Genomic DNA, 24,232 nt, shown 5'->3' with positions numbered 1-24,232 from the left:
ACTTTAAGTCTCCAGACTGATCCTGCCCATCCGCACTGATGTAGAAACTGCGAACAGTTAGACGCAGCTGCCGGGGAGGCGAGGCGGAGGTTATGACGTCATCGCCGCGGGGCGGAGGCGACAGTGTCTGAGGAGAGGCTGAGCGTGCTGCGACGCCGGCATCCCTCCTCTGAAGCAGCGCGAGTCACGGTCAGCGCCCGCTCCTCCCTGGTGGTCGGGCCACGTCGAGTCCCGCGTGGAGATGGCAGACGATCTTGGAGACGAGTGGTGGAAGACCCAGCCGGCAGGAGCAGCCAGCAGCCCAGGTACCGACTCTGCCCGCGCTCCTGCGGGTCCTCCCCCACCCCACAGTCTTCCGTGCGCCTCAGCCCGGGCCGGCGCTGCCTCTGACGGTCGCCGCTCTCTGCCTCGCGGTAGTGCACACCGCCGTGTGGTGCACGCGAGCGTCGCGGAGCAAGTGAAGCAAGAGATATACTAACACGTGAAACAGACAAGTGTGACAGTAACTCATACCTGCCCTCTAGTCAGGAAGGACCCTTTTCCAAGCTGTATTTTGTTTGTCTTTATTTCTTAACAGATAAGACAGTTTTCGCGGAGACAGGGAGTTTGGGCTTAGCGGTTAAGGGTTAACTCCTGGGTTAGGTTCAGACTGCTTCTGTTCAAATCGCGACTCCAGCCTTTTAATACTGCTTAGCCTCCTTTTCCTCATCTGTAAAAGAAGCGTAATAATGCCAATTTCATAAGGTTGTCGTGAAGATAATACAAATGATGTACTTTAGCACAGTGCTTGGTACATAATATGTGAGCAGTAAATAAAAGCTTTAGTTTTTCTTGCTATCGTTAGCGGCAGCAGCATCATATCATCATCATATCGTTTGGACTTTTAGAGCCTGAAGGAGACTTGGAGATCCGCTTGGATTCACCCATTTGACAGATGAGGAACATGAAACCTAAAGATATCAAATAACATGACAAGTTCACATAGCTAGTTGGTGTCAGAAACGAGAGTGGAATTCAGTTAACACAGTTCAGACAATGTTTATTATGCTACGTGTACCTACTGCCAATGCAGTGAATATTTTATCCTTGAGTAGATAGTGTTAAATAACTCCTCACCACAGGCTGGCCTTGAACTTTTCAAGTCTCATGGCTTAATATACAATTTTTTTTTTAAATCATTCTTCAGAGTCTGCCTCTCTTCTTTACTAGATTCTAAGATTTTTTTATGGTAAAACCAAAGCCTGATTCATGTCTGTAGAGTCCACAGGACCCTGCACATGATTGACAGTTGATACATATTTGCTGCAATCATTAATATTGAAATGTGAGTTGAGAAATAGCCATTGAAAACAACGAACATTGTTTCAATGCTGTACTACAGCATTGTTTCCAGAAGGGCAGGCTTCAGATACAAACAGAGCAGATGGCATTTTTCAAAAGGTTGCCAGTATAATACTTCATTGATTAAACTTCTGACTCTTTTGAGGCTTTGTTTTTAGCAAATGTATGCTTGTGCTTGAAGGCACAAATACCTTTTTTTGCAGGCTGTGGTATTTCACGTTTCCTTTAATAGCCCCTGCCCCCCATAACTGAGGTGTTAAAAACTATATTTTATGGTATGATTCAAGGATAAACGCCAATTAAGAAACAGTCAGAATTTTTTGGAGTGGTGAAGGGGATCTTAATTCTTGGTTCTAGTCCTGTTTCTTGCCCTTACCAGCTATGTGTCTCTCAAGTTAGTCACCCTTTGGAAACAAAGAAATTAACATGTATTGAGTATCTACTGTGTGCCAGATGTTTTCATAAATATGAATTCATTGAATCTTCATAACATTCTTAAAGGGTAAGCGTTTTAATTTAATCTTCATAACATGCCTAAAAGGTAAGCATTACCTTCATATTTAAATGAGAAGCAGAAAAGTTAATTGTTCTTAGGAACACACAGCAAGGGAGAGATCTGGGAAGAGGTTAGTCGAGAGTACCTGACTTTCAAAGTCACACTTTTCCCACTATTACTGTGTGGCTTCTCTGGTCCTCAGTGTCATAGTCTGTGAAGTGAGGGATCCTTAGAGATCATCTTTTTAAGGGTTTTACCAACCAAGAGTTTTAAACGTTGAATCTAGTTAGAATTATAAAGTGCTACAGCCTCTTTCATCTAAGTTGCCAGGATTCCCGTCAAGATATGTTGGAGTCCCTAGGATCACCCCACTTCTTAGGTTCCTTCTAGCTGTAAAATTGAGGTTTGAAAATTGCTAACATTAAATTTATCAATGGCCTTTGCTTTGTTAACTGCTTTGAAGATAGGTGAGTGTATAAGCTTCCTTGAGATCTGCTTGATTATTTACCAGTGATTTGTTTAAATAATTGAATGATGTTTCTAATTCAGAAGAAATCACAGCTGCACCAATTCAGGTTTTCTGATCCTACCTATGTTAATAGAGAAAGATCAGCCTAAAATATGTGAATTATATATTGTTTTGAAAGTCAGAGGAGAAATAGTGCCTTAAGTCAGAGAAAGGAAAGATAGTTGTAGTAATGCCATTACTCCTGTCGTGTGTTACGCTACTTGCCTATAAAAGTAAACATCTTTCCTTATTACCTGTTTCCAGTTAGTGCTTATGGTGGCGAGGTGATGGAGCATTTAGTCATTTATTCGGCAGTCTACATCTGTCTACAACAAAGGCTTAACATCTGTGGTTATGAATTCTTGTGCACGTTTTCTAAGAGTAAACTGTACAAACACACAGATGCCCAAACACCGACACACACTGTGTATGATATTTATCCAGCTCTCTATCTATTGTCAAGGAATTGAACTATGTTTTTGCGGTTTTCATGACGTCTTAGATGAGGTATGTAACTCAGAGACCCTTACTAAAGCTCTCGATCTACATATGACCCTTTTTGCATATATCTTATGGCTTTTCAAAACCTGTCGTTTTTCTACAGGCATTCCTTATTTTATTGCACTTCACTTTATTGTGTTTCACAGATACTGCATTTTTTTTTAAACAAGTAAAGGTTTGTCGTGACTCTGCATTGGTTAGCATTTTTTAGCAATAAATTATTTTTTAAGTAAGGTATATACTCTTTTTATATGTAATGCTATTGCACAATTAATAGACTACAGTATAGTAAAACATAACTTTTATATGCACTGGGAAACCAAAAAATTCATGACTTGCTTTATTGTGATACTCACTTTATTGTGTCTGGAACCGAACCTAAGTATCTCCGAGGTATGCCTGTATTAGAATCCTGCATTGTACTGGAGTCCAACATGGTACCTGGCACTTAGTTGGTATTTGGTAGATATTAACTGAATTAGTGAATGCATTTTACAGGACTTTTGGTGATAGTATACACAGGTAGATATATAATTTCTCATCCAGTCTAGACATTTTTGAGAGCGGAAGGCCATGCTCTTAGAATTTTGCTGGGGCAGTCCACTTGAGATGTCTGGTCACCCTGTTGCTATCATCATTGGTGGTGATTGGAGTCATGGCCCAGGGTAAGACAACTGAGAATTTCCTCTGCTGAGGTGTGTACAGCACAGTATGCCTCAGGCAACAGAGCCTAGGAATCATCTAATGATATCTAATATTTCGTTTCACTTCATTTCACTTATTTCCTTATTCCCTGCCTACCTTAAGAAATTATTTGATAATAATATATAATACTGCATGTATGGTAGTAAACAATACATGCAGTAGAATCATAATTGCAAAACATTAGTGCTAATGCACCAAGTGCAATGCCTGAGATTTCATGTAGTTGACCAAACTGGGCACTTTCTCAGTGTGAAGCTGAATGTTTATTCACGTCATGGTTTTCGGGACTTATGGAGCAGAGCTGAGAGTTTCTGTTGTTGGAAGTGGTCAGTTGGTCATTCACTTACTAAAGAGAACACCGATTGTTTTCCCTTTTTATTCCAATAATATGCCTATTAAATTACCAAGTCAAGTGTCCAGTAGGCAGCTGGGTATAGAGTCTGGAGCTCCAGGGTTGGAGCTGGAGATAACGAATTTAGGAATTACCGGCACATATATAGCTTACTTTTTTATATATAAATTTTTGGCTGCGTTGGGTCTTCGTTGCTGCACATGGGCTTTCTCTAGTTGCAGTGAGTAGGGGCTACTCTTCATTGCTGTGCGCAGGCTTCCCATTGTGGTGGCTTCTCTTGCTGTGGAGCACGGACTCCAGGCGCGTGGGCTTCAGTAGTTGTGGCTTGCGGGCTCTAGAGCACATGCTCAGTAGTTGTGACGCATGGGCTTAGTTGCTCCGCGGCATGTGGGATCTTCCCGTGTCCCCTGCATTGGCAGATGGATTCTTAAACGCTGTGCCACCAGGGAAGTCCCTATAGCTTACTTTTAAAGAGGATGTTTTTAGCAATCTGCAAAACTCTTTGCCTCCACTTCTTTTGAGGAGGGTTTTTCATATGCTCCCCTAGCTTATTCTGAATCTTTGATGCCATCTCTTACCAAGAATCTAACTAGAAAACTGAAGTGTGAAGACACTTCTGTGTGCAGTGCCCGGAAATTGCAGGTAACAATACGAATTTGCATTTGTTAAGTGGTCACTCTGTGCCAGATACTTTTTTGATTGCTTTACATGTACTGGTTCATTTAATCTTTATAAGTATACCATGATGTAGGTACAGTTATCTCCATTTTTTAGATGAGGAAATTGAGGCACCAAGTGGTTTAGTGATTTGCCCAGTGTTATTCAGTTGGTAAGTAGAGAGGCTGAGATTCATAGACAGGCAGTCAGAAACCAGTCTGTGTACTTAAATTTCTCAAAGTTAATTATTCTAATTATCAATGATAAGCATCTCATCTCTAAAATAATAATCCTTTATCAGTTTAAAGAGGCTCATACTTTATAAACCTTTTGTTTAGATACATCATTGTTATCAAATTGTCTATTAACTCTTAGTCTCCCAAAGTGTACTCTTCTAAAGAACACTGATTACTCTGAGATACAAATAAGTAGGTTGTACCATTGGACTTTGAGAACAATCTCTTCCCAGGAACTCATACTTGGTCCTAGAGCTCAAGGCTCACATACCTGGCTGTCTTCTTGATGTCTATACTTATTTGATGAGAATGTCAAATGTAAATGAGGCCCAACTCCTGAATTTTTCCCCAAATCTGCTTTTTCTCCAGACTTCCCTATCTCAGTAAATTAAATCACCAACTGCCCAATTTCACAAAGGCCTAGGCATGTTCTGATTTATTCATTTATTTAGTTCCTTCACCCTTTACATCTGATCTATCAAGTTTTGTCTCTGCCTCCAAAACATATCCTGAATCTTTTTTCCTTTTTTATTTTTGCTTGTTTGTTTTTTTTTGTTTACGCCATCAGAGCACATGCTGCCATCCTCTTGCCTAAACCTCTGCGGTAAACTTCTAACAGGGCTCCCAATTTCCATCTTGTCCCTCTGTGCTTCAGTCAGCAGACAAATTGATCGATCAGATCACATTCCTGCTTAAACCTGTCACTGGCTTCCCTCCAACACACAGAATAAAACCTAGATTGCTTACCATGGTTGGTATCTGCTGGAACTTACTGACTCCCCTCTAGTTTATGCTGTCCCAGCCACACCAGCCTTCATTGGGTGCCTCAACAGGCCAAGCTCATTCTGTCTTAGCCCTTTGCAATAGCTGTTCCTTTTCCTTTCTGGGCTGTCCTTCTGAATTTTGAATGGTTGGCCTTTTCTTGACATTAAGACCTAAGTTCAAACACACCTAAGTTCCTGTTCAGCAAGTGTAGAGTAGCTATCTACTTACATTATCATGTTGCAGTATTTCTCATCAGAGCACTTATCACCAACTATTATTTTCCTTATTAAATTATTACAGTATCCCCACACTAATATGTAAGCACCATATGAGCAGAGATTTGTTTATCTTGTTCTTTGCTGTATCCTTTGGGCCTATAGTAGTATCTGGGTACTTAGAAGGCACTCATTAAGGATTTGTTCATTAAGTAATTAATTGTTAATATTTCACAGCCACATCTTGGAGACTTTAACAGAGGACTTCTGCGTCTAAAGAAGCTTGGTCCACTGGAAGAGTTGTCAAAATCCTGCTTAGGCTTTTGACGGACTTGGCAGATGTTGCTTTTCTTTTTCTAAAAATACATTAGAAATCTGTGTTTTATAACTGTTTACTATCATTTTATTCTAACCATATTTGGGTTTAGTTTTGAAATTATATATTTGAAAGAACAGCAGTCTTTTGCTTTGTAAATGAGCTGATAATTCCTACTGGTGACAGCTTTTGTCACCTAGGATCAGTGTGATTGTTCATTTTGTTTGAGATTGCTGATGTAAGCATTGTAAATATTTTTGTTGTAATATCATTTTATCCTTAAAAATCACATCACTTTATGCTGAATTCCTTCTGGAAACGGTGAAGTTGGGGAACACCTTGGATTTTTTAAACCTGAATAACTTAAGTTTTGGGTTTTTTTTTTCCTTTTTTCACACCAGAGTTTCCTTTTCTCACATCTATAGGCAGCCATGAGTAGTAGATGTTGTAAAGCATTGCCTCTACATATAAAATTCAGACTTGGAATATTTATAGTAGTTGTTGATAACATACAACAGAGGATCAACTTCAGAGCATGTTGTTTTCAAAATCATTTATTGAACTCTCATGCTTGGCTCTCTTTTAAACATTGTAATGGAGTTAGAGGGAAAAACATAATCTGTTTATGGGCTTTATACATTGACGTGGTTCATCAAAATGCAAATGATATTCTTTTAAGACAGATGCTTAAGGGCAAAAACGGGTAGGATAAATTTTAAAAGGTGAGAAGAAGGAAAGAGGAGAGGGATAGGTGCAACATTTTTGTTCTGTACTTGAAGACTGTAACAAAGACCAAGTTTTACTTTACTGTATACAATTTCTATAATTCTTGCAAATGATTAAACAAGTGGTTCTTGACAACAATTATGAACGTTTAAAGGTACAAATTTATACATCTTTCTCTAAATAGCATGTACAGTAGCTCTGCTGTCTTAGAAAATACCAGGAATTTGGAAGGCCTAGAAATAGTTCCATTTCCCCCTCAGATTCAACATTAACACATTACATTATTTTGTGGCACAAATCCTTACTCATCTGATGTTCTTTAGTTGAACACTGTAGGGCTTTCATAGAAGTATACATTTTACTAAATATCTCACAAACAGCTTGAAATATAGTTTCCCCATTTTCATCAACTTTCATAGAATTCTTAATTGCATTCTTAAATTACTAGCATTGCTTTTAAAAATTAGTTGATTAAGGGGCTTCCCTGGTGGCGCAGTGGTTGAGAGTCTGCCTGCCGATGCAGGGGACACGGGTTCATGCCCCGGTCCGGGAGGATCCCACATGCCGCGGAGCGGCTGGGCCTGTGAGCCACGGCCGCTGGGCCTGCGCGTCCGGAGCCTGTGCTCCGCAGCGGGAGAGGCCGCGGTAGTGAGAGGCCCATGGACCGCAAAAAAAAAAAAAAATTAGTTGATTAAGCTCTTAAGCTCTTGAGCTCCTTGTTAGTCTAGTTCACACTAGACCAGAGGTCAGGATACTTTTTTTGTAAAAGGCCAGGTAGTAAATATTTTAGGCTTTGTTGGCCAATGTCACAGCTACCCAACTCTGCTATTGTAGCATAAGAAATGATCAGATAATAAATATGTAAACAAATGAATGTGGCTGTGTTCCAATAGAACTTTATCTGTAGACAATGGTATTTGAATTTCATGTAATTTTCACATCTCACAAAATATTCTTCTTTTGATTTTTTTTTTTCTGTTTAAAGACGTAAAAACTATTCTTAACTTGCCGGACATACAAAAAGACAGTGGGCTGAATTTGGCCTGTGGGGTCTTTACATTTATAGACCCCTGCCCCAGACTCAGTGTCAGACCCCAAGAGTTATGTCACATGTCCTCAAAAGCAGGAATTTGAAACACATCCCAGAGAGAATTACTCCATTACATCAGTTACTCCATTACTCAGTCCAGAATTATCAGTTATGTCTGAGATCAGTCACTTTCCTGTTACAATCAGATACTTTATTCTAAAAAGTTGCAAGGAGATTAGTTCAGAAATCATTGAAGCTAAATAAATGAACAGCTGAGGAAAGACTCCAGCATACAAAATCATACAAAAATTAAAATTTTTGTTACAATTTGAATGTGTTTTTGCTCACTTGGATTTTTATCTGCTTCCTTTTAAAAATTTAACTTAATAAAATCACTATAGAATTATTAGGATAGCTTCTTTTATTTTTATCTTTGGAGGAATCACATTTCTGCGGAAACCGGATTATGTTCAGGAGGCAGAATTCTTTATATTTTGGTTGTGTTATAGGTCAAACACCATTTTGTTGAACTTATCCCAGGTCTAAGTTGTTTATGCATTTTTATTGCATTACATATTGCTTTAAAATAAGCATAGTTTTTGTTAGGATAGATTGTGTTATTTTAAACACTTTTGTCTCAATGGGATTAGAACTGTGTTACCATTTAAAGATAGGTTTCTGCTGCTTTCCATAGAAGTGTAGCTATTTTCCTATCCTTTTTTTAGTTATTTGTACAATATCTTGTCTTTCTTATCTTGCTTGCTCTTGAACTTATGCCAGCTTGGCATGAAAATGTACTTTAGGGAGTCTCTTAACATAGCAGAAAACAATTTTGAAACCTCTAACGTAAAATATATTTTGTGTTCATCTTCAAGGTAAAACATTCCCAGGGTATTGAGTCTTTCTAGTACTGTTGGTGCTTGTTTTTCCTGCTTTGTTTCATGGTTTTCTTCAGTCTATTTGGGTTCCACCTTAGGAGGTTCAGTGTTTTTCCTTTGCATTAGCATAATTATCAGTGCAGCATATCTGCTTTTCCTGACCCTATCATATACCATTGCGATCTCTTAGCACCTTTTCTCACTTATGTCTTGACTGAATGGCCCTTCTCTCCCTCATTCACTCATTTCTCTGTTCGCTGAATATTACCTGTTAATGTCAGGCATAGCCCTAAGCCCCCTACACATTTTCCCACTGCACCATCCACCCGTTACTGCCCTGCACTTCCTTCTGAACTGTCTCTCTTGTATCATTTTCTTGTCAGAGGGTCATCATCTTTTTTTGTAGTCCACTCCTTCCATTCTCTTACTGCTTTCATTTAACTTAGACTTTTCCACTTCGGGTTTTTAATTCACCCAACCTCCTCACCTTCTCCCTGTGCCATTTCCTGATCATCCCTCTCTTTGGCTTGTATAGCTCAATGCTCCCCAGGCTACCAGCTCCTTCTCCTCCTCCTTGAAACTGAAGTGGGTCCCAGGGACATTTGTATAGTGACATCAATGCATTGAATTGGGCTTGGCTGGATGAATGCGAAGAATGGCAGTTCCTTTGCTCCTGCTCTGCTGACTTCATCCCAGGACAGCCAGCTAAAGCACTGTCCTTAACCAGAAGGATTTCCTCCAGGATCATGCATCCAGTTCTTAGTGCCGAATCACAGAAAACCTTGGGTCATGCTCTTCGTAGAATGTATTTATTTTTTCTGACTGAAGTTTTGTGAGATACAACTGTCTCCCATGTCAAAAATGCCTTATTTGTCTTAAAATATCATTGTGTTACTCTATCCACACTAAATTACAGATACATGTTTCCCTTGATTCAGTGAGTTTTTAGTGTGAAGAAAAGAACTACTTTAGTTTACTGCCAGGGAACTGAGCCCCGCCTTGTAGATGACTGGTTGAATTCAGTTTTCGTAGTTGACGTACTCATGGATGATGAGAACTGGGAGGGACCTGAAGAATTATTCAGCTTTTCTGTTTTACGTACTAGAAACTCAAGGCTTAGACTAATGAACACCAAGCTCAGTGTCAAATGAGTGAAAAACTGGAATTGGAATTTGAGTCTCCTGATCCCAAGCTTTTTTTTGAACCAACTGAGTTTTCAATAGTGTTGATTCAGATGTGATTAAAGAATGTCCATTGAGATGATGAATTGTCTTTTTTTTTAAACATCCAAGACCGTGATTCATATCTCCCTAAAAGATCTTAGTATTAGTGACCTTTGACTCTCAGATGTCCTGATTACTATAGAAAGCAATGATACCAATCTAAAATGGTTTGCTTTACAAGCCTAGCAATGAGATTCCATGGCCTGTATATACAGGAGGGGCAACTTACTAGGGAAAGTGGGACAGAAGACTACGTGCCAGCAGCCAAGTGTGCACACTACACCAGCATTTATCAGGTAGGCCACACAAAGGACGTGTTCGGCTGTTACTCATTTTTGTTGTTCCTTTCTTCCTTGTAACTAAGAAGTACCACTTGTTTTTTTCCTCCTGGTCATAAAGAAGTCATATTTTTAGAACTTAAAGTATGATTTTAATTGTCCTGCCATTTTGATGGAAATAATCTGACTTTCTTGAAGCAGATTAGGAATCCTTGATACCACATCTTCTTGGCAAAGTTCTGTGGAATGAATTACTTCTGGGTTCACCAGAAAACTTTTGAACTGTTCTAATGAATTCAGTCCTATTCCTGGCTAATGATAGTCCAACTTTGGGTTGGATTACAAGTAGGATGATGAGTTGGGAGGATTTGGGGTGTGTGTCTGGGCCTGTGATTGTGTGTATATGCATATACATATATAGTTAAAGTAATTGCAGATGTCCTGCTCTTTCAGGATGATATTCACCAGGTCCAGCAACCTGTGAATGAACCAACCGTCTGTCTGTTTGCTGTTTCACCATTTCCCGGAGAGACGGCCCTTCATCTTTGTCCTTCCATACTAGTAACACCGGCTTTCCAGATATTTCTGTAGGTGAATGTATCCAGGCAGTACATTTGCATGACTTACCTTTTCCCTCCCATGTGGAGGAAGGTATTAGAGGTGACAGTCCTTATGATGTGTAGCTTCCCACAGCCAGTCTTATCCATAGGCCCTGGGAGAACTTTAGGGGAAAGCTTAGCAATGCCTGTAGATTTTGGTTTAGGGATCCGTGTTGGGATTCTCTGCTTGCATACCTCCTTGATCTTGAATTAAACAGAAAAACAGAAGGTGGTTAATGGTACAGTTGGTGGAGAAACAGACATGTTTGGGACATAGAGTCAGCTTGGAGATTTTGGCTTCTTTGAAAACACTAGGTTCTAGGGACACATCAGACTGTCAGGTTGAAGAAAGAAAATTCAGTTAAACAATTCTGCCAACATGAGTTAAGTGTGTGCTGTGTGCAAGGCCTTCTAGTGTAGATAATGTTAGATACAAAGATAAATAGGTCATGTTTCTTGCTTTTTGGCAATCATAGCGTAGTGGGAGATAAACAAGAAAAGTGTCCCAAATTCATCTCAAAGGGTAATGAGATTGCCAGAGAAAGGTTAATTTCAACTGAGGGATCTAAGAGAGCTTTGCTGAGAAAGTAACATTTGTCTTGGGCCTCCAAAGACTTTTAGGATTTTTAACAGCAGGAATGGGAGAGCATTCCAGAGTAAAGGAATACTTTTGGCAGTGTCCCTGGGGTAGGAAGTTGGATACAGTTGAGAAATGGAATGACTTCAATTAGGTTGTATTTGAGAAGCAGAATGGGAATGTAGACTGGGGCTAGATAGGGAAAATTGTACCTGATTCTATAGACAGTGTGTGTGTAGTAGGGGGATAGTAAGGACTTAGGTTGGGGGGAGGCACATTATGGAGGTAGAATTGTATTAATATTTGTCCACAGTTAGCCTATGAGGGTTGAGAGAGGAATCACAGATAGGTTGAGTGATCTGGACTGGGAAAGTGGGCTGTAGAGTGTGAAAGAGTAAAGACTTGATTTACTTCATATTTGCTTAGAAATATACTCTTATTTTCATTTATTCAGGAAAAATATTCTTGGGTAAGAATACTTGTTGGTAAAGAGATGGGAAAAGGTCTCAGCTAACTGTAATTCTCATTATAATCCACAATGATGATGATGATGATGATGATGATGATGATGATGATGATGATGATGATGATTTCCCCCTCTTTTGCTGGATCGTCCTTTCCTTGCTGTGAGCTCAAAAATAGAAATCTTTTAAAAATGCAGTGTAGTTTTCATCATAGATTCTAATACTGTTCTTGTGGAAACCCTTCTTATATTGTTTTTCATTCTATAGAAATTTGTTTCCACATTTTTTTTGTACTGATAAAGTACAGTAAAGCCCCTTGGTCTCTTTATGTAAACATTCACTTATTTTAAATGCCCCTAACTATTATAGCAATCATATTTAGATTTTCAAATAAACACTACACAGAATTGGCTAAAAAATGTGAGTCCTTCAATAAAGGATAGACTATATGGGGAATATGCTTTCTTTTGGTACAGTCTTCTCTATGCCTAGGCACTAGGAGCGTTTTAGGCTTTAGTGTTCTTACTGACATTTTTTTGTGGTACGCGGGCCTCTCACTGTTGTGGCCTCTCCCGCACAGGCTCAGCGGCCATGGCTCACGGGCCCAGCCGCTCTGCGGCATGTGGGATCTTCCCGGACAGGGGCACGAACCCGCGTCCCCTGCATCTGCAGGCGGACTCTCAACCACTGTGCCACCAGGGAAGCCCTGATATTTTTTTTTTATACTTAATCCTAAACATAGCAAATGAGATACTGATACTCTGATATTATTCTCCTGCCAGGAAATAATCAGAGATGTAGGCAAGGCTCTTTGTTTTAGCATTATTTATAACAATGAAAACTGGACACAGTTTAAGGCTCTAACAGTCAGGATAGAGTAAATGAATTACACTATAATCACATGAAAATATCATGCTGTCTTTAAACAATTATGCTTTTCAAGATATGGGAAAGTATTTATTCAGAAATGTTAAAAGCAGGATTTAAAACTATATACATACTTTATGTATATTTGAAGAGAAAATACTAGGAGAAAATATACCAGTGCTATCAGTGTTTAACTCTGGGTAATGGAGTAATAGTGCTTTTTATTTTTCTTATATCTTCTATATTCTCCACATTTTCTAAAATAAGTATACAATTTAAAAAAGCAACACTAAGTTACATTAAGGCATAAAAAAGGAAGGAAATACTTCACAGATCAGGACATTTCTATGAACATCTGCGTATTGTGCAAACCATGAATAAGTAGCAGCTGCACTTGAAATCATAATTCAAGTCAGCTGATCTTGTAACCACAGCATTAATAATAGCCTTTACAAGATAGGTTTCAGTGATGTCCTTTAACTTTGTCAGACTTTAGACTGGTTGTCCTATTTAGTGTACAAAAACCTATGATGGGATCCTACTTAAATTGTAGATTCCTGGGCCTTACCTCTAGAAACTGTAATTCATTTGTCTATGAATGCACCCAGGAATTCACATTTTTAATAAACCCTCAGGGTGGTTTATCTGATACAGGTGGTCAGCCTGACATACTTTGATAAACACTGCCATAGTTGAAGCTCATTTAGATGTAAGCTTTAAGGTCTTTCTAACCCAGAACTCTGACCTGCCTGGGTGTGGGAGGTTCAACACTGTGGAAGGCCAGGGTTTCATGGCCCAGTGGTCCTAGATGCTCATCAGAACCACCTGTGGGGCTTTTAAAACACTGCGATGCCCAAATCCCATCTCAGAATCTACTGACTCAGATTGTCTAGGAATGTGGTATGAGTACCACAGGTTATTCAGAACTGAAATCTGTCCAGTAAACTAATTGATATGGAACACAATATTGATGGGGCTTTTTTCTTATAAGCTATACTGATATGTGTTGGTGAAGACAGTATGGCTTGGAATGGTGGTCATTGGTAGGGTCAGCTGCCTGAAAGTTATTGGGCTCCCATTGTTTCTACACCATTGATGGCTGCAAGTTGATTTTGCTTTTCTTGATAACTCTTGATGTCACTACATAGTTTTTACCTCTAGATGGCAGCAAAGGCTAGTTATATTATTAGGACAACTCTAAATGTCATTCTCAAATCTTTGGAAAAAAATGATGCTATTTTTGTTTTCTTCTATGAATTTTATACTTGGACATGTTTCAGTAAATGAGGTATAGAGCTTTAAAATGTGTCATCTCTTGGATCATTTTTTAGAACACTATGTCAAATAGCTCCAAGAAAGTTTTATCCAAATTTGGAGTGCATATTGCAAGAGGAATCCGTGCATATGCCTCTTTTAAGACCACACAGTGAATGTTCTACTCAAGAGTTGGAGGCTCCTGGGTTTCATCAGAAAGCAGATGTCTTGGAGGAGATTAAGCATGTTGGAAAGCTCATTCATAGAAGAAAAGTTTTTTGGGGTTTTGTTTTGTTTTGTTTTTAATGTTTAACTCAGTTCAACATGGAGATTGGGATTTGGAATGGATTACAGGTCTGAAAGATGATGAGTTTATTGAGGCAAAGGCCTTGCTTTTATTTAGGGAACAATAGAGAGAAAAGGAGTATTCATTAAATTCTTTAAATGTTGGCTTGTTTGGTCTATAGGTTCTTAAAAGAAGCGGAGCTATCTATGAGACTCTGTGGTTATAGCAAGTCATTAGATGTCAGTGAGCCTTAGTGACCAAAAGAATTATAGAGAGGTGAAAATGTTTTATTCAAAATCTTAATTCTATAACCCAGTTTCTACTTGATCCTTGTGCTCCTTCATGTTATCATGGAGGGCAAACATCAGAACAATATCAGCATTTAATGAGGAAGCTGTCAGATCCTAGTTATACAGTTGGAGTCAGGATGTTTCCTTTTCTCTAAATGAGATTAATTTTGTAAGTGCTTTGAACCTTTTTGGAGATGTATTGGCAACATATTGTGTAAGAAAGCTGTGTTCCCTCAGGAATGTTCCTGACTCCAGGGACTGCAGGGCCTCTCATTACACCTTTAGCTCTAGGGGTCGAAAGGCTCAAGGCTCCCAAAGACGGTGGGTCATTTTCATTTGTGGTCATTGGGGTGGTGCAGGGAGGGGGCGGATTCAGGGCTGCCTGACTCCCTTAGGGACCCAGCTGTGGAATGCTTGGTCAAGGCCGTGTGTTATCAGAATAGCAGTGCTTTGTATTTTTGTTTTTCTCTGTTTAATGGGAAAGTACATGAGTAATGATGATGGATATGGTGATGAAAAGGAGGAAATGCTAAATTGAGAAAAAAAACCTTTGAAATATTATTGTCTTCTTTTGTCTTTTATATTGTTTGGTAAATCACTGCTAATTTATTAATTTTTTTATTTTTTTAAAGGCAACAACAGGTAATGAATCTGGCAGATAGCCTAGAGTTTCATATGCTGCTTTGGCTTTTTTCTCTTGATCTTCTCAGAACTTCCTCATTATACAATAAAACTTTATCACTAAAGATTTTACAGTTTTATATGGCAGGGGGTCCTTCAAAAGGAAACTCTGTAGTTTCATTAGCTTATTTTCACTAACCTCTTGTGAGAGAACATTTGGTTTTAAATAGAGCTACAGTGCTATGATTTGTATTTAAGAGTTGTCCAGTTTCTGAGGTGAAGGCTAGAGGAAATTGATGCCTGTATTTTATAATGTAACATGGTTTGTGGTTGTACCTAGTCACCTCCCAATCTCTCTGTAGTAATTACACCATGGGCAGTGAGGGCAATCCAAGAATAAGCATTGAAATACAGTTTTCAAAAATCCTTCCTAACCTAGTTGCTTCCATTTTGTGCCCAGGCACATAGCATCACATGTAGAAATAGAATGTTAAAACATATTAATCTTGAACGGTTTTGTTTATTCCCTTTCTTTTTATTCATCTGTCAGGTTTTTCACCTCAGTTTTTTTTCTTCTTCTGTTTTGGTACCCACTCCTCTCTTTCTCATTCCCTCATTTGCACCCATGTAATTTTTAAAAATCATTCGCCAGCTTATATTTTGCAACAGCTTTGGATTAGTGGCTAGAGCACTGGCTATGGAGCCAGATAGACCCGGGTGGGTCCCCATTCTGGTTCTGGCACCACCTAGCTGTGTGTCCTTGAGCAAGCCAGTTAGCCTGTCCAGACCTTAGTTTCCTCATCTGTAACCCTTATTTGGGGATTAGACTGCCTACTTGCAAGTTCCTTAGTTGGTAGAGATATTGTGTAGAAAAGTCCCGGGCACATCTGAAGTGTCAGGTCTGTGTTTGTTGTTACTAATGTCAACATTATTATCTTTGTCTTTTTCCTTATATCTGTTCTTAAGGTGCTTATTTCTTGATCATAATCATAACTTATCTTCTTGTTTATTTTACCTTTCTTGTTTTTCTGCTTTATCCCTTGTTCTCCCATCTCTCCAATTAATTATTGGAGACATGTTGCTAAGCATAGCAGTTGCGGCAGCTGACCAAGCAGTGTCAATTACTGGGCTGTGTTTCTAACCACCTCTGGCCCAGAAAAGTATCTTCACATCCTTTTCCCTCCTTATCCTACTTAGTCTATTCATTGTCTTTCTGTTTTAGAGTTCACTTGAAAACATTTTTTTTCTAGTCTTTCCTGTCTTTTTCTATCTTTTAATTATTCAAAAAACAATGCAGTTATACCAACTATAAAGCCCTTTGACCTTGACATTCAATGATTCTATGAAAAGAACAAATGCGAGTCAACTGTGGCCACCAGGTATGTTGTTAGACCTGCGCACCTTTGTTGAGCACCTATTACCAGCCGTATTTAAGTCCTGGATAAGGTAGGACAGTGGTTCTTAAACTTCATAAGCCCAAGAATGACCCAGGCAGCTTGTTAAGATGCAGATTCCCTGAACTAGATTTCATAGGTGTGGGTATGTAGAAATCTGTGGAGTCCTTGGTAATTCTGATAAATGTGATCAGTGACTGCATTTTGAGAAACATTGATATAAGTTTCAAAACTAAATGACAGCTGATTCTTGCTCTCAAGAGATTATAGTATAGGAGGGGTAACACACGATTATAATGAGGCAAAATGAAGTGCTGTAATAAAAGTACAAACAGAAGTGTTTTGGAAACTCAGAGGAAGATTGAGAAAAATAAAGAGATTTCTAGAGGAATTGGCACTTGAGGTAGGAGTAAGATTTCAATACAAGGGACAAAGAGAGAAGAGCATTACTGCCCTAGGAACAGCATGAGTAAAGGTATAGGGCTAGAAGCCCTGCTAGTGTGTGAGAGGTTGGTGAGTACTGTGTCCTGGTGAGGGTGCAGATTATGTCCAGGGTTTCAAAAGGAGATGAGGTGGGAGGTGGAGGTCTGATAGAAGGTTTGGATTTGGGGCACTCGGTAATGTAAGTGCTAAGTAAGTGCAGCTTTTAGGGGAGGGACTGAAGAATTGCCATGATCAGGACAGTGTTGTAGAAGGATCACCAGCAATACAAGTGAAGGTTGGATTAGAGGTGAGGGATTAGAGATGCTACTATTTTACAGTAGCATCTGTACTGAGGTGTGGATTTGGGGAGTACTAGCACAAATAAAAGGGGGAGGGCAGAGGAAGAAATACCGGGGCAGAGTGGCTGACTGGATTTGGGGGATGAGAAGAGAAGTGGAGAATGGGACCCAGATTTTGACCCTGGGTGACAGAGAAGGTGCTGGACCATCACCAGAAGTGAGACAAAGCAATCCAAAGAGCAATCCAAGAGTGACAGTGCACTGGGGTGGGGGCACATGCCAAGTGTGAAGTGTAGTTGGACCTTCCACACATGGAACTGTTTGGTAGGCACTGAAAACTTGGAGTTGTTGCTTTGAGAATCATCATAGAAAAGTTCTTGATACCATTCAAGTAGCTGAGACAGCCCAGGGAGAAAACGTAATTCCTCCTCATCTGCCCCTTTTTTCTTCTCCCACCATGGGTACTTCTATATCCTTTTCCCAGAGCCTGAGAGGTGAGTTTTGTTGCGCCCTATCCTGTGCCCACATTCCCTCTACAAGGCTGCCTATCTTAATAACTGATAAGAGTGTAACTAGTTCTGAGAGCAGCCCTCTGAGGAGGCATTTCTTTCCAGTACTTGAACAATGCACAGTGATTGAACCATTTTCCAGGCACTGATTGGCTAGCTGGGGGGAAAGAAATTCTGCCTCTCTTCTGCAGTGACCAGGCTGTCCCCTGGGCCATTGTGTCTGGGCTGAACAGATTACATAAACTCACACTCTGTAGGGGGATCTGCCACTCCTTAGCACAGGGGCGATCAGTAATTACAGGATGGTCCCCGTATAGCACATTTCCTTCCTCATTGGTAGTCTGAGAATGCCTGGAATAGGGCCATAGTTGATAGGATGACCTAAAAAAATAGTAGTAGTTGTCCATTGTTCTCCCTAATCCTCTTATTACCCTTCTTAGAAGCTGAAGTCAGCGGCTCTGGCAGCATTTATATTTTCTGAAATTTTTGTAATAAATATGTACTATTGTTATAATCAGAATAAAAAGTTTTATATAAAAAAATTGTGCTGCTTATGTCTGTCACTATGAGAGATATTATCCTTCTCAGAGTAATCCCCGCTGCCCTGAAGGGACTGTCAGGTGTTTAAATGTTTCTTATGTTATGGACTCTTTGGGGATCTATTGCAGTTTTTAGTTAACTCCTCTTTCTATAAAATGATACTTTTCTGAGGCCTCAAAACTGACTGATATCAGTGAATTCAGGCAAGAACACAATTAAAAGGCAAAGAACAGAAAAGGAATAGCTCTTTTTTTTTTAAAGAGAAGGGAAAAAAAAAACAGCCAACTCTCTAATGGTAAAGGATAGTAATTCTTGAGGAATTGCTTTGACTGGCCGCATTGAAGCCGGTTTTTATACGCACTTAATTGTTATGAGAGATAATTGGAGACCAATTTGAAGATTTTCCTCTAAAATGGCAATTTTATTTGTGATGCTCCCTTGGTTTACAGTCATTTAATCCTGAACTGGAAGCAGAATTTAGAGACTGACAAGGATGAACCCTAACATTTCTCCCTCTGAGCTCAAAAAATATACAATGCTTTTTTTTTTTTTTTTTTTTTAGTGATTTTGGGACCATAAGTCTTTCCTTATAAGTCATGATGTTGCTTGAGAAATGGAAACCCTGAATTAGGGTATACCATCCCAGGAAGATTTTCAAGGGTTCTGCAAAGGCAGAAGTTCCACCACCTCTGGGCTAAGCTGGTGGTGCTTGTCTTTTTGATGGCTAAACCTTGATCCCTAAATTGCCTTTTCTGGAGGTTTTTGATCACTGTCAGGACTGTCAAGGTGGCCACCTACTTATAAGCTTTGATGTGCATGCTTGTGATGCTGTTTCTATGGATCATTTTCACTTACTTCTGATGCTTTTCACTCCAGCCATCTCTGAGGCCGATCAGGTACCTCTGTTCTTCACATGTTGATAGCCTGTCCAAACTCATTCTTCATGCCTAGAATTTGTGCCTTTGCTCATAGACTCCTGCTTTAGGATAGAGTGGACTTGGACTGCAGCTTTAGTGCTCGCTGACAATGAGGACTTGTACCTCTCCTTGGTCTTGCTTTCTTCCGTCTCTTATCCACTGCACCATCCCCAGGTGAATCTTCCCCATGCCTGCTCATTTGTGTGGGGCTTGGCCTTTCAGTTAACCTAACAGTGGCCTGGAGACGGGAGGAGTTGAAAGGGGAGGCAGATTGAGACTCTCGTCTGTGGTGATCATGGTAGGCTTCAGAAGAAGTAAGGCTTGAGCCAGACCTTTCAGTGTAGATCACTTGATGAGAGAAGAGAAATCTGTCCAGGTAAAGCAATGGGGAGGAGGCATACGTAGGGGTGTTCCGAGTGTTCTGGCCAAAGCGGCAGGCTTCTGAGGCAGAGCGCAGGCAGGTAATGTTAGGCGCCCTGTCTGTGTCCCTGGGCAGTGGAGAGCATTAGGTACAATTTATTTTGCTCCCCTCCTTGCACTGAGGTAACTTCTCAGTATGTTGCCATGGGACAATGGAATTAGACCTGTGTTCATGTCTCTTTTTTGTCATACAAACAGAGCCACCTGGAACAATTTTCTTTACCTCTCAGAATTTAAATTTTTTTAATCTTTAAAATTGTGATGATACCCACTTTATAGGGTTATTATGAAATAAAATAACAGTGTATAAAGGATTAGTTTTCTCTTATCTCACTGCCCAGAAACCTTTGAGGACAGAGTGCTCCCTAGCACGGTATTAATGGCCCTTTGTGGTCTGACAATACGTGCCCTTTGCACCTTACCCCTGCCCCAGCTATCTCAACATCAGCCACACTGCATTGCTCACTGTTCCTTGAATGCTGGTTTTCTGCTCTCCTGCCTGCCTCCATACCTCTGCACTGAGCATCTCCTGGAAAGCCTTTTGTCTTCTCTCTATCCCAAGTTTTCCTCCTCTCCCAGCCCACCACCCCTCCTCCGGTCAAATCTTATCTGTTTCTGAAACCTGACCCCTGAACCCTGCCCAGAGTAATCTGCTCCTCCTCCAAACTCCTATAAGTGCTTTGCTATCTATAGAATTCCTTTCTGTGTTGTGCTCTTAATTACCTTTTAAGGTAGTCCTCAACTCCTGCCTTAGATTCTAAATCTTAACACCTGCATAGCTGTCCTGCACAACAATGAGTAATATTAGGTGCTTCATAAATATTTGTGGGTTCATTCTGTAGGTGATTTGTCGAGGAATGAATAGAGCTTGACAATTGTGCCTGTGGTGGTTATAAGCTAATACAAATGGGATTGAAACTCCTCAGAGAGGACTCTTTGAAAGGTCTAAACAGTAAAGGGTTATTTCTTAAGTTCTTGGGAATCCTGGTGAAACCCATTTTTCCCCCATTAAGGCAAAGTTGGTTGTTTGTCTAGATCTCTTGTTTATTTCTCCCAAAGGCATGTGAGAAATGGAAAGCTCATCTAAAAACACTGGTTTATAGTATGGTATCTTTGAAAGAGACAGAGGTACAAGGTAGTAATACAAATATAAATGTTCAAATATGCACGTGCTCTGGGCCAATCTGTCAAGTTAGTGGAAACAAGCCTTATGCAATGAAACTCTTCAGTGCAGGTTTTTAAATTTGTTTTGAGGCTTATATTTAGTCAGATTCAAGATTCTCATCTCTACATACCAGACAGAAGCTCTTGAAGGACAGTGAATCTTTTGTCTCCTTAATAGCCACCCAATTCAGTTTGTCATGATCAGTGGATTGATCAGTTGTGTCCATGTGCTTTGAAGAGAAGACACTGCATGCTGAGACACTGTGCATGTCACAGAGACAGGAGTGCTATGTAAGTTAGTAAACCCACTCCACCCTTCCAGGGACCTAAAGAATGGCAGAGAGTGAGACAGCCTTTGTAGGTCTGTAGGGCCTATTGTTGGTTATCCAAAGATGACTAACCTTTAAAAAAGCAAAACTAAACTAATAGGCAAAAAAAAAAAAAAAGGTCTCTTTCAAGTAACCTTACAAAAATATCATACAGAACCATTTGGCTATGCAGGAAAAAGGAACTCACTAAAATAAAACTAATTTCAGGCTTTCAAAAAATTATCTCAAATAATTAGATAACTTTTATTTCTCTTGACCAATAATTTTGTGAAAAAATAAGTGAAATTTTAAAATGAGGCCACAAGAGGATTATCTCTAGGATTGTTGACTGCAGTGCTAAAGGTTAGCCCAGATTACATTTTTATGGCACCATTCTAAGTGTTGTAAAACCTGGTGTCCTGATAGAATATTGACAGATTTGTATGTGTTGCCATATGAACAGTGTTAATTCATTATCAAATTATAAAGTACTTAGGAGTGTGTTGGCCAGTTAACTTGCTGGACTCCCTAAGGATTCCTTACCCTACAGCGTTGCCTTTGGGGGCTGCCTGCTCTGACATATTTGACTGCACAGTGGAAGGATCCATCTGTTGGAAAGGAAAATTTAATCTAAATGAAAATGAATTTTAAGGGGGTTTAAGGTTTGGGGATTTTATTGAACCGCTTATCTTCCTTGTTCTTGCATTTGCTTCACTGTGGCCCAAGGTGAATGGAGTCCTTTGTTTTGGCTCATCCAAACTGCTCTCTTTAATGTGTGTTCTGGACCATTCCCAAGAAATGCTGTAGGGTTTATGTTGAGGGCCTGGGATCTGAGGGAGAAACAGAGCTTGTAGGTGTCAGACAGCCTGCTACTGCTGAGTTAATTATTCAGGCATCTATGCTTTGCTACAGTTATAAAACTGGGAAACATCCCACCTATAAAATAGTAGATTTTATTGAGCTTTTCTCTTGAATAAAAAAAAAACCCTGGAGACTAAGCCTTCTGCTTGTCATGCTAGCCACTAGAGGGTGGAATAGGCACGCTTCCTGAGACAGGTGTAATTCATTCTGATAGAGCAAGACTAGAGTCAACATATTTGCTAGTGTTTATCAGTATAGAAATTCCTAAAACAATGGAATTCCTTCTTTAGGTACGTACTAATCAGCAGAGGAACTTGTTAAAAAATGCAGCTTCCGGGGCCCTACGCTCAGAGATTGTGACTTTTGATAGCTCTGGGTGGGGCATCAGGGGATTCTCATACATGTGTTTTGGATTTTACTTTCAGAAACATTGATCCTAACGTTTCGGGCATGCATTATTCCCTGATTATCTTTTCTCTTAGGATTGCAAAGTAAAATGATTATTTTGGAGGAGGAAACAATAACAGAAACCAAAATGTTGGGAAACTGTACTGTTATTAAAGCTCTTTTCCTGCCTTTGTCTAACACGTTTCAAAGGAGACTCACTTCGTAAAGAATTGGAATCAAAAAAGCTATTAAAAATATGTTTTTGTGTGGAGTTATATTTTAGTCAATAAAGATCACAGAATGCTTAGGCTACAAGTCTAAGAATTTTAAATTAATTACCCCTTTTATGGCCATCTCACAGTGCAACTTAATTTATACTTTGGGCGTCATGAAGACCCCATGCCTAGTGTCTTGGCATTGTGAAATGTAGTTGTAGAAACCTTCTAGGTAGAGTTTATATAATCCTGTCATCATCTTATAGAGACTTTCCTTTGTGTGTGAAGATCTAACTATAGTAATGCACATTGTCCTTCTGGAAGGGGTGACCCAGAGAGCAGTGGCATCCTTGGGAAAGCTTTGCAAATGCTCTTAAAAGGGAAGAAGAATGTGGTAAAATCATTCAAATCTGTGATAGAATGCTGCAGCTCAAAAAGTTAAAGGGATAGGGGGACTGAGTAAAATGAATCTTGGTTCTGAAGCTGGGACTTCAGATGAAATGAAATGAAAGGAAGGTATTTTTTCAGATGTTTATAGAAACAGTCTTGTCTTCTGTGAGCCTCTCAAAGGCTTTCTTTTCTTCAGGAATACAACCCTCCACTTTCACATATCTCATATGAAGATTTTCCAGTGTCACTTCCTCTCTCCTTCCTAGTTTTCAAGGTTCTTCCATGATTTTATGTGAATGAAAAAGAAAATTCTGTAACCTCCCAAACACACATGCACACGTGCGTGCACACACGCAGAGTTATAAAAAATTATTTTTGAAATTAAAGGCCAAAAATCTAGGATGTGTCATTCTTTGTGTGATTTTATGGAAAAGGGAAGGTACTTTTTTCAGAGATGATACTCTCTTTACCGTAAACTTTAATTAGTAGCACTTTTAGTAATCTATATATGTTATTAATATGACAGCGTTCCTAAATTTTGATGTGGATATGAGTCATTACACTGAAGTAGTCCTAGTAGAGGAACCTCTAAAAGAGGTTCAGTTCCTTGAAAGTCCAGTAAATTTCCAATAATGTTAATTACTTGGGAAGCCTATTTATAGTTAATATCTGGAGCAGATGATGAAATGAGGATTTGTGCATCCTAATCATGGAGCACAGGACTTGTGGTATTAACTTTATTGTATAAAATTGCTCTGGCTCACAAAAGATAAGAAATTGAATCCTCACAAAACAGTTCTACTAATGAATAGCCCAGAGCCTCTCAAACTCTATTAGTTACAGGTGTGCCAAAAATGGATCTTTCCTTCAGTACAACAGGAGCAACCTGGGGATGACAGGAGTCCCTGATCAGGAGTCCCTGATCATCTCTGCGTCTTTATCCATTGTATCCAGTGTGTATCCAGTGTGTTTTCTGTTTGTGTCATTATGTGACAAAATTTGGGAAGTGCTGGGAAGACTTTGTCCTTTAATTCTTTCTGGTTTCTGTTTATTATTTCATGATTAGTTGATCACTACCCACCAAAACATTATATGTACTCTCTTATTATCTAGAAAGACATCTCATGCAGCAATGTTATCAATGTCTACTTTGAAAGATGTAAAATGATGTATGTAGTTTCTTCTAAAGTTCTAACCCAAGGTGACTTAAAAATAAAAAC

General features: G+C 39.5%; 2 protein-coding genes across 8 annotated transcripts in view; one reads left to right on the top strand and one right to left on the bottom strand.

Moving 5' to 3' along the window:
* Positions 1-144: 144 nt before the first annotated feature.
* The window catches only part of CMSS1 (cms1 ribosomal small subunit homolog), a 383,342-nt gene continuing 359,254 nt past the window's right edge, over positions 145-24,232 (top strand). The window contains exon 1 of the mRNA XM_082654404.1: positions 145-305. Within this exon, the coding sequence (XP_082510530.1) occupies positions 242-305 (64 nt within the window). The 5' untranslated portion in view covers positions 145-241. The remainder of the gene's footprint in view (positions 306-24,232) is intronic.
* The window catches only part of FILIP1L (filamin A interacting protein 1 like), a 306,442-nt gene continuing 288,913 nt past the window's right edge, over positions 6,704-24,232 (bottom strand). For 3 of the 7 annotated variants that reach the window (XM_082654399.1, XM_082654402.1, XM_082654403.1), the window contains one exon: positions 20,834-21,989. In XM_082654399.1, the coding sequence (XP_082510525.1) occupies positions 21,807-21,989 (183 nt within the window). In that variant the 3' untranslated portion in view covers positions 20,834-21,806. Of the gene's footprint in view, positions 11,031-20,833; positions 21,990-24,232 lie in introns of those variants that run through there. The other 4 variants (XM_082654398.1, XM_082654397.1, XM_082654401.1 and 1 more) reach the window with 3 other exon arrangements.

This window comes from Grampus griseus (assembly GCF_964374135.1).
Source record: "Grampus griseus genome assembly, chromosome: 5".
Classification (NCBI taxonomy): Eukaryota; Metazoa; Chordata; class Mammalia; order Artiodactyla; family Delphinidae; genus Grampus; species Grampus griseus.
Note: the sequence above shows the minus strand (reverse complement) of the source record. Positions and strands in the feature narration are given on the sequence as shown.